The sequence below is a fragment of the Pan paniscus genome, chromosome 7, assembly GCF_029289425.2.
Source record: "Pan paniscus chromosome 7, NHGRI_mPanPan1-v2.0_pri, whole genome shotgun sequence".
Classification (NCBI taxonomy): domain Eukaryota; kingdom Metazoa; phylum Chordata; class Mammalia; order Primates; family Hominidae; genus Pan; species Pan paniscus.
Genome location: NC_073256.2, coordinates 120,580,493 through 120,597,165, shown reverse-complemented (window position 1 = coordinate 120,597,165; position 16,673 = coordinate 120,580,493). Strand labels below are relative to the sequence as shown.

Sequence of the window (16,673 nt, the reverse complement as noted above, 5' to 3'; positions counted from 1 at the left end):
AAGGGAAGGATGGATACTGGAGTTCTAAAGTAGGAGTCTGTGCCACAGCTGGCTATTTATGTGAAATTCCTAAGTAAGTTTTGACACCATGACAGCTAAACACAGCAGCTCTGTCACCTGATTTCAGCAGAGGAGCTTCCAGTGTTGTGAACCCTGCTTAGAGCAGCAAATGTGAATGGGATGCACTTCAGTGTCACATGGGGCAGCCCGCAAGTCTGGCTGGTGAGGATCAAAAACAGATGCAGGTTAGCAGGACTCAGACAGGCAGTGCAAACGGGGGTGTGTTCAGGTACCCTGGGAGGTGGGGGTGGGTTGTGGAAAGCACTGTGAAAGTGGGCCATGAATAAAGGGTGAGGGGCTACTCTCTCTTACCTGTACATCCAAGCTGTGCTCAGGACATTGGCAGCAACGTGGGAGGTCCCTGGCTTCCCTTACCTTTAGGTCTAAGCAGATATTCCAAGGGGTGCAATTTCTATTTTCTCTGAATTATAAAGTCCCTCTCAGTGTTCTGACCTCTCATACCAGGTCAAGGTCACTCTCTCTGGAGGGATAAGTGAGCCTGGACCAGAACCAAATTCCCTGAGAACTCACTGGCCCTTTCCAATCACTATCTTCATTACCAGCCCTCTTCAATCCTCTCTCTCTAGCCCCCTCCAATCACCCAAATTGTCCTTTTAGACTTGGACTCAGCCCAGCCTGAGGCTCCATGACAATTCCCCTCTAAATGGCCTCATCTCTCAGTTACACCAGACCTTCTTGCCATGGTGGCACCATGTGGTGGCAGGAAAAGAACTGAATTTGCAGACAGGCTTCCCCCACTTGAATCTCTGCACCAAAAGTACTAGTTGACTGGACTATAAATATTTCCATAAGTGTAAATTGGTGCTAATAGCATTCTTCTTACCTACTTCACAAGGCTTTTTGGAGGATTCACAGGGTTCACTTACGTAAAAGGTCTTCATTTTTAAAAAATAGTCTAAATAGTTCTGCATACAAATTTAAGGTTTCAGTAAAGATTCTCTGTAACTGCCCATATATGTTTAAAATTAATGACTTTATTGACACAAACTTTGCAATGAAAAGTGTTATCCTAATAGGATAGTAAGGATTAGTTTCTGTCTCATACATACATGAAAAAGTAGCCAGATGCATTTTTAGTCACATGGTTTAACTTCTGGTTGCTGTCTCCATGAAATCCAGATTGTTCTGGGGAGGGCCAGATCATGTGCCCTGCATTTCCTTCTCCCCTGTAAGTGAGAAAGTGTTTCTATATAAAACAGAGACACTTTCTTAAGGTGATAAATTCCAAACAACATGCAGCAGTGAACTGATGCAGAAACAAAGCTGTAAAGAGAAGCCACAAAGCACATCCCCAGGGAGAAAGAGCCCTTGAACTTGCAGGATCACTGCCAACCTTTGGCAGCTGGGGGCTCCTGCTGAGTAATGCCAGTGGGGACATATGAATCACAGGTTTTTCTTTTATCTTATTATTATTAAAAACATTTTTTAGAACATAAAGTTCCTAAAAGCCCTTTCTCAAAGAATCACAAAATGATGAAGGTTTAGAAAAACTATAGTTTCGTGTATGGTAAAGTCTTGTACATTGATGAGAACACCTAGTTTAAGATACAAACCTACCCTGAATATAAAAGTTTCCATTGCAGAGTGATTTGCAACACACACTATACCTTAAGGGTCTAATTCAGTCTCCTAGTTATGAAGTCACTGTTAGATTCAGGATAGATAGTCACGACTAACCAGACCCCAAATCCCTCAACATCTGCATAGTACCTGGCACAGGATGGACATTTAATGTTTAGTGAATAAATATACAATCTGCCAATGGAAGGAAGGAAGGAAAAATGACACTACCCACTTGTGTTTGAAGAATAACAGAGTTAGCAGATAAGGAGGTTGCGTATCTGACTTTTGACCTGCATGTCAGTTCTCTGGACTATGTTACATAAACATAGCACCAATAGGCTGCCTATTTCTGCTAAACATGGAATTTATTGATATAGTTTGGCACAACTTTAGTCCTATCTTTCCCAATCCCAGGCATGTTAACAATCCTTGAAAAATCATGCTACATTACTTTGGAGGAAAATACTTCCAGATGAACATGTTTCAAGACATACTAGAAAATTATTCCTATCAAAACATCCTTTTTCTGTGTCAGCTACCTCATTTCTAATGCAGTGCACGTCAATCTAATGTCAGTATGAATACACATCAACCAGGTGCTGGCTTTCTAAAGTGATTCCTTTGCAGATGCCAAAATGACAGTCCTGGGTCAGTGTACAGAGAGGCCAAAGGGAAGCCATGCCTGCTGCCACATGTCTCTGGATCGTCTCCCTCTCCTACGCAGTGTTCAGTCTTTGATTAACAATTGCAAGTGACCCTGATAGAAAGGGAAGACAGTCAAGAAGACAAGCAAAGGGAACTGGAAAGCTATGCAAAATTGCAATGTCTAGCTGAGCCCTGAGGGGTATCCTTATTTGGATGCATTGGCCACAAGCACGGTGACATTAAGGACTGGAGGCACACATGGACACCGGAATAGGAGGACTTTCCAGGCAGATGAGGAGCAGGTATGACTGCTTCACAGACACCTCCCAAAGACATGCCATGGGCAGTGGGTTGGTGCATGGGAAACTGGATCCGATCTGTCTCATACCAAGCTAAGGAAACAAGGATAACAAGGAGTTTTCCTGTACCTTGATTTTTTTCAATATGTAGGTTTAGAGTTGGATGAAAGCCAGCTTTTAAGTGAACCTGGTAAGATTTTTAATGACAATATATTTAAAATGAAAGAAGGAAAGAATAAGCTTGCCTGAAACAGAATACACTATCATGGGCAGGAGACTTATAGCACTAAGGTGTGACTCTTTCACCTAGAAAATGCATTCCTACTTTTCTGTTTCATAAACTGACCTGTAGCTTTAACTCACTACTTTTACACCAGACCGTATTACAGGAGTTGCAAAGAGACAAACTGAACTGCACATTTGCAGTTTATTAACATATGTAAGCACTGTGCCAATACATTTACATGATAAGTAGAAGGCTCAGAAGGTCCCAACAAATCAGGCAGCAGTTTGCTGCCAGGTAAGACAGTCTTGCCAGGGACTCAGTAGCATTCAGGTCCAGCAAGGGGCAGCGACTTCTTCAAGGTTCTTTGATGGGATCCAGTGCCGTGAAGGACACTGAAGAAGTCCATCTGCCCTTCTGCTTGGACTCTCTGCTAGTTGACACAGTTCTTTGTGATTCTTCGACTTCTGTCCATCTGTTGGATGCTATCTGTTACATTAATGGTGACTTCTTTTGCAGACATTCTCTTAGCATCTCTTTTAGCCTGTTAAGTTGAAAACAGTGAATTGAGTTACTAGGAAATGTAAACCAAAGAAAATGACCGAGGCAAGTCTCAATCAATTTAGAGGTTTATTGTGCCATAGTTGAGAATGTGCCTGGGAAAAAGGAACACAAATCACAGGAACATTTGTGATCTGTGCAAAAATTCCCAAAGAGGGTTTGAGGACTTCACTATTTAAGGGGGAAAGAGTGGGCAGTAAGGGAAAGAGGAAAGGAAAAGGGAGGGTAGAGAAAAGGGGCAAACAGTTACATTCTTTTGAGGCTTTGATGAGCATTCACTGAATCCACATTTTATGTGTGAAAGGAGGGGATAGAGGAACAGTCAAATATGCATTTGTCTCATGCTCAATGAACTTGCATTTTTTACATAAAAGAAACATATAGAATAGTTAATGAGTAAAATATGCATTTGTCTCAAGTGAGCAGAGGGATGACTCCTAGTCCTGTCTTTGTCCCATACCTGTGAAGATAAGCTGTTAATTTACATGGGGTGAAATCCAACAGAACTCTGTTTTAGGGTAAAGATCTTAGGGCCCACAAGGAATTTCTTTGTGAGAAATTGTGAGGGAGTCCCCCTGGAAGGTATGTGGCCTTCTATCTTTGCAGTTATCTGTTTAGGAACAAAATGGAAGGCAGTTTTGGGTGGCTTAGCTCCTAACCTTAACTTTTCCCTTTCCATAGTGAGTTTGGGGTCCTGAGATTTTTATTTTCCTTTCACAGAAATATGCGAAGGTCCTCACAATTTGCATTAATCTCTTGAGATTATCACAAATACACACACACACATACACGCACACACACAGTCAGGAAGAATGACCCACAAGAACGCATGCACATATGCTTCCTATCAGAGGTTTCTTTGTTGAATCTTTAATACCAACACAGCACAGAGCCTGGAATAGGGCATGTTTATTAAAACACTGTTGAGTGAATGAGCTATGGTCCATCAAAGGGTAATGTGAAAGTTTTCATAGTTGGCTTTAGTAGAGTGGTTAACTGTTTGAGCTTTGGAGTCAGAGAGACTTTGGTTCAAATACTGGCTATATGATTTCACTATGGGCAAGTTTTTCCAACTCTCTAACCCTTATCTGTAAAATGGGGAATAATAATATTATCTCTCTCATAAGGTTTTTGTATGGATTAAATAAGGTAATGCATGTAAGGTACTTAGTACAATGACTGTCACTAAATGAAAATGGGAAAAAATAAGCTTAAAAAGTAGGATAGACTATCTACTTCTAACTAAGGATAAACCAATGACAAAAATTCTGAATTAATATTAAACATTAAAGCATTAATTAAATTGTAGGTTCTTTAAGTATATGTGTCCAGTCCCTGACTCTCCATCCCCCAAAAGAGAAAACAACATTGGTGAGGGGCAGTGTTGTGCCTATTCTTGTGATTGTGTGCTGGGGGTGAACACGAGTGGGCCTGTGAGTCACCTCCACTAGTGGATGGACACAGTTATTTGCTGCCCAGCCCCATTCCAGAAAGGACCTGCTGCCTCGCTGCAGGGAGAACAGTCAGCAAGTAGCCTCCAGCTGGGGACAGCATCAGCTGCAGAGAGCCACCTCACTCAAGTTTGTGCCCTTCCCAAGATGGGCCAATGTGCAGGTAAATGGAAGGGCATAAAGGTCTGACCATTTGGGCCCTAAACAGGTCAGCTCCCACAAGCCATTTAGCTGCATGGGGCAGGGGTCGCTGAAGCTGTTGTCAGCTTGCATTGTGGCTGGACTTCTCCCTTAACCCACTCCTGCTTCCATCATCCCTTTCCACAGGTGTTGGCCTCAAGGGCACTTCCTAACATCTTGTATAATGACATCTTGGTCTGCCTCCTGGGAACATAGTCTGCCTCAGATCCTGTGGGAACACCCCTCCAGGCATGAGCACCTCCTTGTGCTGGGTGTTGAGAGATGCACATTTTTCAAACAACATGACCCCTGAACACAAACTACTTCCTCTGTAGTGCATCCAAATAAATGGTGAACTATTGCACTGATGGAGAAAAATCCATTGTTGTTGTATTTATTAGCAAACGATATGTATGTTTCTAATATGTCACATAAATCCTGTGTCCTTGTGTAGCTGATGGCGACACCCCTCTCTAGATCCCCTTTACTCTGCCAGAGCATCCCTCCCAGCTGCTGTGACTGTTGGCTGCTAACTGCTCACAGCACACCCTTCTTTTGAGAATTGCCCTCATCTGATTGGAACCACCTCCTCCAGGAATGCCAAACAGGCCCATATCCTGGATAGGCCCATATCCCATGCCTGATTGTTAGGATAAAAAAGGCTGCCCCTTTGCCTCTTGGGGGTACAAATCCATGGTGCTTTGCTTGCCCCAGGGCTCCTTGTGGGATCAGGCTGAGGCTAGACTACAGCTGTTCCGCTGACTGAACTCACACATTTGCTGAATCTGATCCCCTGCCCTGCCCTGCTTCCTTCATTACCATGCAGGTTTCACCTGAGTGTACTTTTTCAATTACTTGCATGAGAATTACTTGCATCCTTTCAATTACTTACATCCTTATCTCAGGTTCTGCGTTTAGGGAACCTAACCAAAGATCATACTTTATGGGTGATTTGAGGAACATTTAAGGATAATTTTGACTCTACATAATTTTAGTCTTATCTATTTATTTCATGAGATAGGATGTCATTGCTTTCCTCTGTGTGTTCCCAGTGCCTAGCACAGTTCTGAGACATCATAAGCTCTCAGTTTAACTTTGTTTGAATAAGTGAATGAATGAATGAATAAATGCACCACACTTGTCAGTGTACCCTTGCTTTAACAACCAGTAGGCAATACTATTTAGGGCTCAGTCTTACACTCAGGTTTTCTGAGCCTGAACTGGCACTAGGGCTAGCAAAGACTTTTATGGGCTTATTTTTCCCCAAAAGCAGAGAACTGATAAAATCACACGACCTTGAAACTAAGCATCTCTTGTTATTTGTCTTTAACTCCTCCTGTCCTTTAAAGCATTCTTTCTAAGAGTAGTGAGGACTAAGCCCTGATTTTTTTTAATCTTGCCCAACTCCTATCTAAGGGGTCTGGGGAGTCATGCCCTACAAACCATAAATTCTCATCAGATGGGTTTTATTTAACCCTGTATATCGTGACTTACTTTGCAATCTGACTCTGGCATAACAAGGAAGAAAATAAAAATATTTTACCCCAAAACATTTTTCTGCCATATTTTGAAATGGCCCTGCAAAGCCATCCCTTGTGGGAAAAATCCACATTCTATAGAGAATCCCCTTTCCCCCTCCTTTTTTTTCCTTCCTTCCTTTCCAGATCCAGGTGATAGTCAACTAAGAGCTAGGTGCCCTTTTAGGTCAGATAAGAAACATTTTACAACCGGCTCTCCCTGAAGTCGGCTGAGAGCTTCCTCTGCACAACAAAACTTGGTCTCCACAATCCTTTACCTTAACCTGAACATTTATTTTCTATTGATCCTAGGTCTTCAGATAAACGCAACCAATTGTCTACCAGAAAATATTTAAATTTACCTATAGCCTGGAAGCCCCTGCCCCCCACCCGCCCACTCTGCTTTGAGTTGTCCTGCCTTTCTGAGCCAAACCAATGTATTTCTTAAATGTATTTGATTGATGTCTCATGCCTCCCTAAAATATATAAAACCAAGCGCTGTGCCCTGCCCACCTTGGGCACATGTTCTCGGGACCTCCTGAGGGTGTGTCACGGGCCATGGTCACTCATATTTGGCTCAGAATAAATCTCTTCAAATATTTTACAGAGTTTGACTCTTTTCATCAACAGTGGTTACTTCATTTTCTGAGTTCACATTGGACTGCCCCATGCTTGCTAAACACACACACACACAGACGCACGCAGAAGCACATGCACATATGTACACACGCACAAAGCATTGTGAAGGAAAAGAAGGCAGTGATTCTGTTTCCTAAAGAAAACCGTGGTGATTATGAGACCAATTCCATCTGACTTCCATTCCGGGTGTCACTAAATAGCTTTGAGGACTGGGGCATGGAATAGAATGCAGAGGCCTTCTTTAAAGTGAGCTAAATTGACTGTGGCATTCCCCTCAAATTGGTGGGAGGTAAGAGGGTTTTCCAGAATGGAAATGGAAATGTTCCAAACTGCAGAAGTGCTTTTCTTTAGAAAAGACTGTTGGTAAGATTTCACAAATGTTTATTAAAGATGATACACAGATGATACAAAGCTCTTTATTTCAGTCTGTACTTCTAAGCTTAAAAATCTAAGCAAAAAATCCAGTAGTTGGATTTCCAAGCCTATTTAAGAGGCTACAAAGTAGTCATTCCTATAACAGCCACAGATACATATATAATTGTAATCCCAATTACAATAGGGTCATTTCTTAAATCTGTATATCATAAGCCTGCACAATAGAAATATTCAGAGCACAAACTTTGGGGCCAGATAGATCTGGACATGGAGCAAGCCTTTGCTACCAGTTAGCTGCAACAAGACATGTTGCTTTGACATTTGACTCTCAGTTCTATTATCTGAAAAATGAAGGAAATAATGCCTGCTCTTTACTTTTCTTTGAGAGAATTAAGTATGTCACATAACATTGAGAGGGTTACCAACTTCTCCTAGTTTATCCTGGTTTATCCAGGGCTGATAAGTTTTGTTTGTTTGTTTTGTTTTGTTTTGAGACAGTCTCTCTCTGTCGCCAGGCTGGAGTGCAGTGGCTCAATCTTTGCTCACTGCAACCTCCACCTCCCAGGTTCAAGAGATTCTCTTGTCTCAGCCTCCCGAGTAGCTGGGACTACAGGCGTGCACCACGCCTAGCTAATTTTTGTATTTTTAGTAGAGACGGGATTTCACCATGTTGGCCAGGATGGTCTTGATCTCCTGACCTTGTGATCTGCCTGCCTCAGCCTCCCAAAGTGCTGGAATTACAGGCGTGAGCCAGCCACCATGCCCGGCCCGCCAAAAAGTTTTAAAACTAAAGGTCCCACATCCCAGAAACCTACTCAGGCCCCAGCAAACCAGGACGGTTAGTCATCTCAATTATAGCTATTAACATTAATTTTATTTGTAAAAAGATGATGTCAGTCAAACAGCAAATTAAAATATAAAGCCTCATTATACTGAAACGATGACTACTGCTACTACTACTTCTAAATGGCAACAACAATAACTCTAAAAGTCGTGCTTCCAGATAAAGGACAAACTAGAGTTCTGTAACTCCCATGATATGGGCTCAAAAAGTTCCAAGCCATAAACAAATCCACTTTCAAATAATGACACTGTATTTAAGTTAGCAAATTAAATAATTAGAACAACAATGCATTTTCTCAGAAATGTTTTATGAAAGAGAAGCTTTTGAATCTGAGACATCGCCGGAAAAGTACCCAACCAAAAGCAGCCGTGAGGATGTTTAAGAGGTTGGTAGTTGTTGCAATTGAGGACTAAACTCTGATTTTTTTATCTTGCCCAAATTCCTATCTAAGGGGCCTGGGGAGTCACAATCTACAAACCATAAATTGTCATCAGATAGGTTTTGTTCGACCCTGTATATTGTGTTTTACTTTCCAGTCTGACTCTGGCATAACAAGGAAGAAAATCAAAATGTTTTACCCCAAAATATATTTTCTTGACATATCTTGAAATTGCCCCACAGAGTCTCTTGTGGGAAAAATCCACATTCTATAGAGAATCCTTTTTCCCCTGTTTTCCTTCCTTCCTTCCCAGATCCAGGAGATAATCAATTAAGAGCCAGCCACCCCTATAAGTCTGTAAAAAATTTACAACCTGCTCTCTTTATAGTCTACCATCTAAGAGCTTCCTCTACACAATAAAACTTGGTCTCCACAATCCTTTTTCTTAACCTGAACATTCCTTTCTGCAGATCCCAGGTCTGTAGACAAACTCAACCAGAAAATGTTTAAATTTACCTATAGCCTGGAAGCCCCCCACCCGCCACCTGCCCACTTTGCTTTGAGTTGTCCCACCTTTTTAAACCAAACCAGTGTGTTTCTTAAAAGTATTTGACTGATGTCTCATGCCTCCCTAAAATATATAAAACCAAGCTGTGCCCCAACCACCTTGGGCACATATTCTCAGGATCTCCTGAGGGCTGTGTCATGAGCCATGGTCACTCGTATTTGGTTCAGAATAAATCTCTTCAAATATTTTAGAGTTTGACTCTTTTCATCAACACAATCTAGTTACATCTCAAAAACCTTAGATTTCAAGCCCAAACAAGAGAGAGAAAGAAGATGAGAAAAAGAACCACAATGCCAGATATTTTATCTAGAAGTTTGGAGAAGTGAGTTGTTTTGCCCTCCGCTGAGAAGAGCAATATAAACACAAGAAACAATCACCATTTTGTCCCTCAGTGCCTGTGATGCTTTATACAACATATTTTCCCCTCTGATGTAGTTTTCAGCCAGCCAAACCTTTTTTAACATCACGCCCCCATACCTTTTTAATGACAGGAAAAGAAAATGTGTTTCTATTGCAATTACTGGCTTAAAAAAAAAAAAAGTATGGCCCCCAATTCCATAATGAGAGGAGCCTAATTAGCACCTTTTTCTCGTGCAGCTGCGCCAATCCTTCCTCTACTTCTAACATTCTTGTTTTGTGAGTTTTATCACCATTGACTCTTGTTAATGGGCCACCTCTGGCTTCTCACCTAGTTTTACAGCTTTTCAACTCTTTCCTTACTTCATTTTAATTTCTGCAGCTTTAGTACCCCATGAATCATAGATTTTAGTCTTCTTGATACTGCCTCTTTAATTAAAAGTAGCCTGCCATTTCTCAAGGGTAACCACATTGACCGTGATAACCTCTTGGCAGTCTCTGACCCAGATGGACTTGTTTATCTTGGGGTTCAGATGTCAATAATCAGCCCATTTCCTGTGGAGGCTGGGACAGCTGGGCTGCTCCTGGAGACCTGGATTCAAGACTGCAGACACCTTTGTTCAGCCTTTTCTCACTTTCCCCCCAAATGGAAATAGAGATGTTCTCAGCTTTGCTTGAACTCCACAAATATATCTGTACCTAACATGGGATTATACAAACCTTTTCATAGTTCTTCGCATACAACAAAGAAAAACACGGCTTCTGAGATTATGATGTGTGAGACACCAATTTTTCTGTATAAGTAGTATTTTTAATTATAAAAGGAAGACATAATTATGGCAAAAAGAAATTCAAAGAGTAGAGAAGGTCTTCTAGTGCCTTCCCCAGAGATAATTATGGCTAATATTTTCTTATGGAATGTTGCAGGGATTTTCTAGGCATATAGAAGCATAGGGCTCTGTTATTCTCTCTCCCTATATTCTTTACTTCCTTCCTGGCCTTTAACCACAGTTTAAATTATACATTTATTTTTTAACTTCTTTTTTACTTCCTCCTCATATTGTAAACTTCAAGACAGTAGGAACCTAGTCTATTTCATTCATTTATAGTATTGCCCAGACTCTAATTTAGTGCGTCACATAATAGACACTCAATAAATAATTTGACCATGAACACATGTGTGAAGACAAATCTTCAGAAAGAAAAGAAAAATCCCTGGGAACAGAAACTGTGTGCATTGCCCTGCCTCAGTGTCCCAGAACTTTCCTACAAGATTTCAATTACATCCATGATTAATCATTCCTTGCCCTATCCCTGAGAGACAGGTGGGAATGTTATTGTATTCACTTTCCCAATGAGGCAGCTGAAACCACTCAGGCAAATGCAATTAACTCAAGGCCAATGTCAATATGGGTGATGAGTCAAACTAAAGATGGTGGCCCCAGGTTTCATATCCCACCTCTCACAACTCTGCCAAAGCTCACTCTAAATTCTCCACCATTAAGTTTCAGATAATGGGAAGGAAGAACTTGGGGCTTAGATGGAGACGGACCTGAGTTTGAATTTGAACACAGCCAAATCATGACTCCTTGGGCCATGTTGACCGATATCTAGTTTCTGAGCCTCTGTTTTCCCAGGTAGGAAATGATGCTGCTTACCTTTTAGAGTTGCAAGGGTTAAAAATGATGTCATAGTGTGTCTGGCATGTTGTAGACACTTCAAAATATTAGTTTTATCCTCTCTTCCTTCCCAAAAGATTAAAGACGAGAGCTTTGGCAGCTGCAACTCCAGATGTTTGACTTCTTTTCAGACAGGTCTCATGAAAGGAAGATACACAATAACACACCCTAATTGTTCTCAAATTCTGTGAATGTGTTTGCTGCTGCTTTGTGAATTTGTACGGCATTAATGCAAGGTCAGTCAGGGGATATTTGATCTTAGCAACTCCACCAAGGGCCAGCTGCTAGCCTCGGAACGCAGGGGTCAGACTATGCTGCAGGTAAAACTCTTAAGATTCCTCCAAGCCTGGAGCACATTCTGTGCAGACCGCAGCCCCCTTCCCCATCTACACTTAGACTTACTCACCCTGGGAGTTTGTATCGAGTGCCAAAAGGAATTGTTGCTTTTCAACTTGAACTTCAGATAGAAGATCAGACATTAGGAAGGCAGCAGAACCTGCTTTAGAAAAGCAACTGGGCAGCCACAGAACAGTCATCACAGGATAGTGGTGCAGAGCTGGGATGGGTGGGGTTGAAGCTATGGGAACCTTTTCTAATCTGAGTGATGACTAGGCTGTCTCAGTTAATCAACACGTAGGTAGTGAGTACCTGTTAGGTTCATAACCCTAAAGTAGGCTCAGAAGTCAAGGGAAGAATATAAAGAAAAATAAGGCAGTCTCTGCCCTGAGAGCCTTCCAGTTGAACTGGTTTGACTGCAGACCCTTACATGAATACCGAGTCTTACAAATCTCTACAAGAGGTAGCAGCCAGTAGTAAGTAGGTGCACATCTCTGTATTGCTAAATTCCTTCCTTTTTCCCCAGGCTTGCACTAGAAAGGACACCAAAGTGCCCTTCTAATAGCTTCCCCTCTCTTTGGTTTTCCCAGAGGTTTCTGTTGTTTGCTCCCTCCTTTTAATGTCCTGTTTTTGTTTTTCTGGGAGAGACTCATATTTACTTTCCAAACTCTCCCTTGATATGTCTCATATTAGTGTTATCCAGGAGAAATCCTGGGCTGGTCCTAACCTCCTGTCTTGATCAGGTCTCCTATCTCTGTGGACCTTCACCTGTCTTTCCCAGACTGGGCCAGGCCTTGCCAATGATGTTGACCAGACACTGGGGGAGGGGGCAGGAGGAGGAGGAGGAGAAAACTCCTTAGCTGAGAATCAGTCCCCATGCTAGTTCCTTTAGCACGGTCCAGTCACTTTGTTAAGAATAATAAAGCAACTTGAAAATATGCAGCTTCTGAAGACAGGAGAGTTCCCTGGAAGGCCAGCCACATGTCAGAGCCTTTTCTACTTGAGCTATGGCCACATATACATTTTTACTGTAGCTGAATACTTGAGGAGGTATTTTAAGGGGTGGGGGGGAATAAGAGTCCTAAGCCTAAGGAAATGGCACATTCAGGTTAGAGAGTAAATGTTTGGAGGCAGCCCAAAGTTCCTGAACAACTAATTAGTGGGAGAAGACAAGCAACTACAGCGCTGCCTCTCGTGTTGTTTGTTGAGCTCAGGTAGGCAGTAGGATGAAGGAGACCAAGCCAATGATTTATCAGACACTGTGGAGTCAGTAAGGCCCCAAATGACTGGGGAAATCAAGGTGCAATAAAGAAAGAGAAAGAGCTCCCCACCGAGACAGTCAGTTCCAATTTATGAAAGATCATTTTTGCCACAATCTTCTTGCCAGTTAACACCTATTAACACCAGGCATAAGGCGGGGGGATTGGAGGGAATTGACAAAAAGGAAGATATGGTTTGTTTGATGGGACATGAAGTGGAGAAGGGCTCCAAACACAAGGTGCTGTTGCTCACAGCCATAAGCAACATTAGTTGCCCCATCACCCTTTGGAAAGCAGTTTAAACGTGAGGTGGCATCTGCATTAAATAGAGTAGCTGCTACCCCTGACTAGTGACCTTCTACTTCCTTCATAGCACCATTCAGAGTCTATAAATGCTTTATTTATTCTATATTATTTGGCTCCCAACCCACCTCCATTAAAACTAGCAGCTGCTTCAGAGCAAAAGCCATGTCTGTCTTTTCTACCCCTGGATCCTTGGCACTAGAACAGTGCCTGGCACCTAGACAGCACTCAATGAACATTTGATGAATGAATCTTAAGAGTAGTTATAGGAACTGATGAAAAAATTTTCCAGGCCTCACAAGGATTGCCTTTCACATACAAATTTGTTTTGTAAATCTGAATGGCAGCACTGCAGTAGGCCTGTGGATGAGGACACATGCTTCATGAAAGGGATCTTCTAGAGAAGGAAAGCTTTAAAAAAAAATGCCAAAGAACCACCAACCAGGTGGCCTGATGGTGCCTAAGGGGAGCACGGTGAAATGCTAGTAGCTCATATAGGGGTGCAATGGAAGACTGGAAGAGGCAAGTGGATACTGACTGAGCCAGATACTGAAAATGCACAAAGCTTTGGCCCAGAGTCTAAGAGACACACTAGGAAAAAAAATAGTATATCAAAGGCCCAGGAGGGAATAGGAAGAAAAGTATTTTCTTTGGGCAAATAGTAGGCAGTTGAGAGCCTGCCTGAGTGTTGGTATGAGGTAGCTCTGCTGACAGAAGCATCAATCACAGGTAAACTTAGCTTCTAAACTAACATCTTAGACAGAAAACCTTTGCGTTGGCCTTTGAGGGACTCAGAATGGCCAGTGACTGGTGAGGTATCAGGATGTAAAGACCACTGATTATCTTTTAAATATAAACCGTTAAAACTAAAGTTATTAGCTCCCTGATCTTATTTTGAAAACAGTTACAACACAGCTATGTTCATTTAATTATGAAAACAAAAGCTGCACAGGCTGCTCATTGATATGCATCATCTGCCCAGGGGTGCTGCGTTGGGCAGGTGTGTGTGGTCATCACTCCCCTGTGACAGTTTCCACTGCTGTTGAAGCCCTATGGGGGCTGACTCTGCCCGCCCCATTTTAAAGCCCCATGAGCTCCCAAAGTGTGTGGGGTGTGTGTGTATGTGCGGCATGGGGGCATGCTTTCCCTAGCTATATCTGAGTCTCAATTCCCATCTGTAAATTGGAGACAACAATGTCAACATTTTAGAGTTATTGTGAGGATTAAGAGATAATATAACAAAGTGCTTTGCACCCTATGTCATACCTAGACCACATATGAATAAATAGTTGGTAGTGGCCGGGTGCAATGGCTCACGCCTGTAATCCTAGCACTTTGGTAGGCTGAGGCAGAAGGATTGCTTGAGCTCAGGAGTTTGAGACCAGCCTGGGCAACACAGTGAGATCTCCTCTCTGCAAATAATTAACAAATTGGCTGGGCATGGTGGTGCATGCCTATGGTCCCAGTTAGTTGGGAGGCTGTGCTTGAGCCCAGGCATTGGAGGCTGCAGAGGGCAGTGACCGAACCACTGCACTCCAGCCTGGGTGATAGAGTGAGACCCCATCTATAAATAAATAGATAAATACATTAATTAATTAATTAATTAGTTGCTACCACAAGGAAGACAGACTAAGCACAACTTAACTGATTTTTAATTCTTTTGTTCCATAACTGGAACTCAACCACTGCTAGTTAGAGTATAAAGCAGCATAACCACTTTGGAAAACTATTTGTCAATGTCTATGAAAGTCAAATATACCCCTGTCCTATGACCCAGCAATTCCACTCCTAGGTATATTCCCAAAAGAAGTGCTGTCCACCAAACCATGCACACAAACATTAAAAGCTGTATTGTTCACAGTAGCCCCAAACTGGAAACAACCCAAATGTTTATCAAGTAAAATGGGTAAATTGCAGTGTATTCATATAAGGAAATATACATAACGATGAAAATGAGAAAATTATTGCAACTCAGAACAATATGGGTGATTTTCACAAGGATAATGTTGAGCAAAAGAAGCCAGACATGAAAAAGCTCACACTTGTATGATTCTATTCATAAAAGTCTCAAACCAAACTGATCTATAATACTAGGAGTGAGAAGAATGGTGACATTGTGGATTTCTGGGCTGGTGATAATGTTCTATGTCTTCATCTGCATGATGGTTACATGGATGTGCCACCTTATAAGAATTCATTGAAGTTATGAGTTGCATTTCTTTGTGTATGTATGTGGTATGTGGTAGCCTGCATTATTGCTCCTAATTCTTTGCTCTCTCTCCACTTTGGACAGAGTATGTTTCCCTGCTTAAAGTTGGGCTTGTCCATTTAACTTGCTTTGGCCAATGGGATATTAGTCAGTATGATGTGAGCAGAGACACGAAATGTGTTCAAGTAGTTTGGTTTTGCCCCCTTGGGTTTCTGCCATAGTCATAAGAATATACCCCAGAAAGCTGCTGCTTTCTTGGCCTGGTTTCCAGAATAATATATATGGAACAGACTGAGCCAGCCCTGGAAAAGTCAGACTGAGCCTTTTTAAGTTACAGCTGACCATGGTGGCAGTGGTGGGGGTGGGGGGAGGTGTTGTCTCAAGCAACTGAATGTTGCTGTGTTTTGTTATGCAGCATTATTGAGGCAACAACTGACTAATACACTATTCATTTTTAAAATGTACTTGAAGCTCTTATGTTCTATCTTCTTAATAGAAACCTTTTCTGATTTAAAGCTACCAACATCCTTCTACAACACTTATATGGCCTTATTCATGTAACTCAATCAAATGAACCTCAGTTTCCTTGTCTATAAAATGGGGATAATGCTTACTTCACAATGCTCTTAGGGGAACTTAAGGAGCCAGTAGACTTAAAAGCACTTTGTAAACTGCAAAACATAATTTTAAAGTGATGGATGAGGGGGGCAGGAAATGAGGTGGGGAAACAAGTGTATGGATCATGCCATCCACCAGGCAAAGCTGCTTCCTCTTGACCACGGCTCATCCTGGCTCAGAGGGTAAGGGCACAAGTGTGGGAAGGAGACTAGAAGACAAATATCTGGGCCTGTGGTAGAGCAGTCACCAAGCTTTTGAACGTAGTTCTGTGGGTCCAGACTGTCTTGAGAGATGGCAATGATGATTAGGTCTCTAGAAGGCCACCTAATGCACAGGCAAAGTAGACAATACAGAACTCTATTAAGGACACCACAACCCTGAAGTCTACACCCCTCATTACCTTCTCCAGTGTCTGCAGGGCCACCATTAGTGTTTCATTTAAGTGGATTATGGTGCTGTGTGCCTAACTATCCCCTGTTAATCCTTACTGCCATTCTTATCTATATCCTAGTTTATAAGAGGAGGCCCATCTGTTCACTCATTTTGGTATTATTTCCATTGTGTGGATAATGAACGTGAGATTCTGA

The 16,673-nt window shown here is 42.0% G+C and overlaps 1 protein-coding gene and 1 long non-coding RNA gene across 10 annotated transcripts in view; one reads left to right on the top strand and one right to left on the bottom strand.

Moving 5' to 3' along the window:
• LOC129398636 (uncharacterized) overlaps positions 1–9,285 on the top strand; it is a 96,626-nt gene extending 87,341 nt beyond the window's left edge. Inside the window, exon 4 of the long non-coding RNA XR_008626465.2 lies at positions 5,151–9,285. This is a non-coding gene — a long non-coding RNA (uncharacterized LOC129398636). The remainder of the gene's footprint in view (positions 1–5,150) is intronic.
• The window catches only part of BAALC (BAALC binder of MAP3K1 and KLF4), a 141,129-nt gene that overhangs the window by 50,521 nt on the left and 73,935 nt on the right, over positions 1–16,673 (bottom strand). For 2 of the 9 annotated variants that reach the window (XM_034966457.3, XM_008975203.5), the window contains one exon: positions 1,036–3,355. The exons of the other annotated variants lie outside the window; for them this stretch is intronic. In XM_034966457.3, the coding sequence (XP_034822348.2) occupies positions 3,245–3,355 (111 nt within the window). In that variant the 3' untranslated portion in view covers positions 1,036–3,244. Of the gene's footprint in view, positions 1–1,035; positions 3,356–16,673 lie in introns of those variants that run through there. 9 annotated transcript variants of the gene reach the window in all.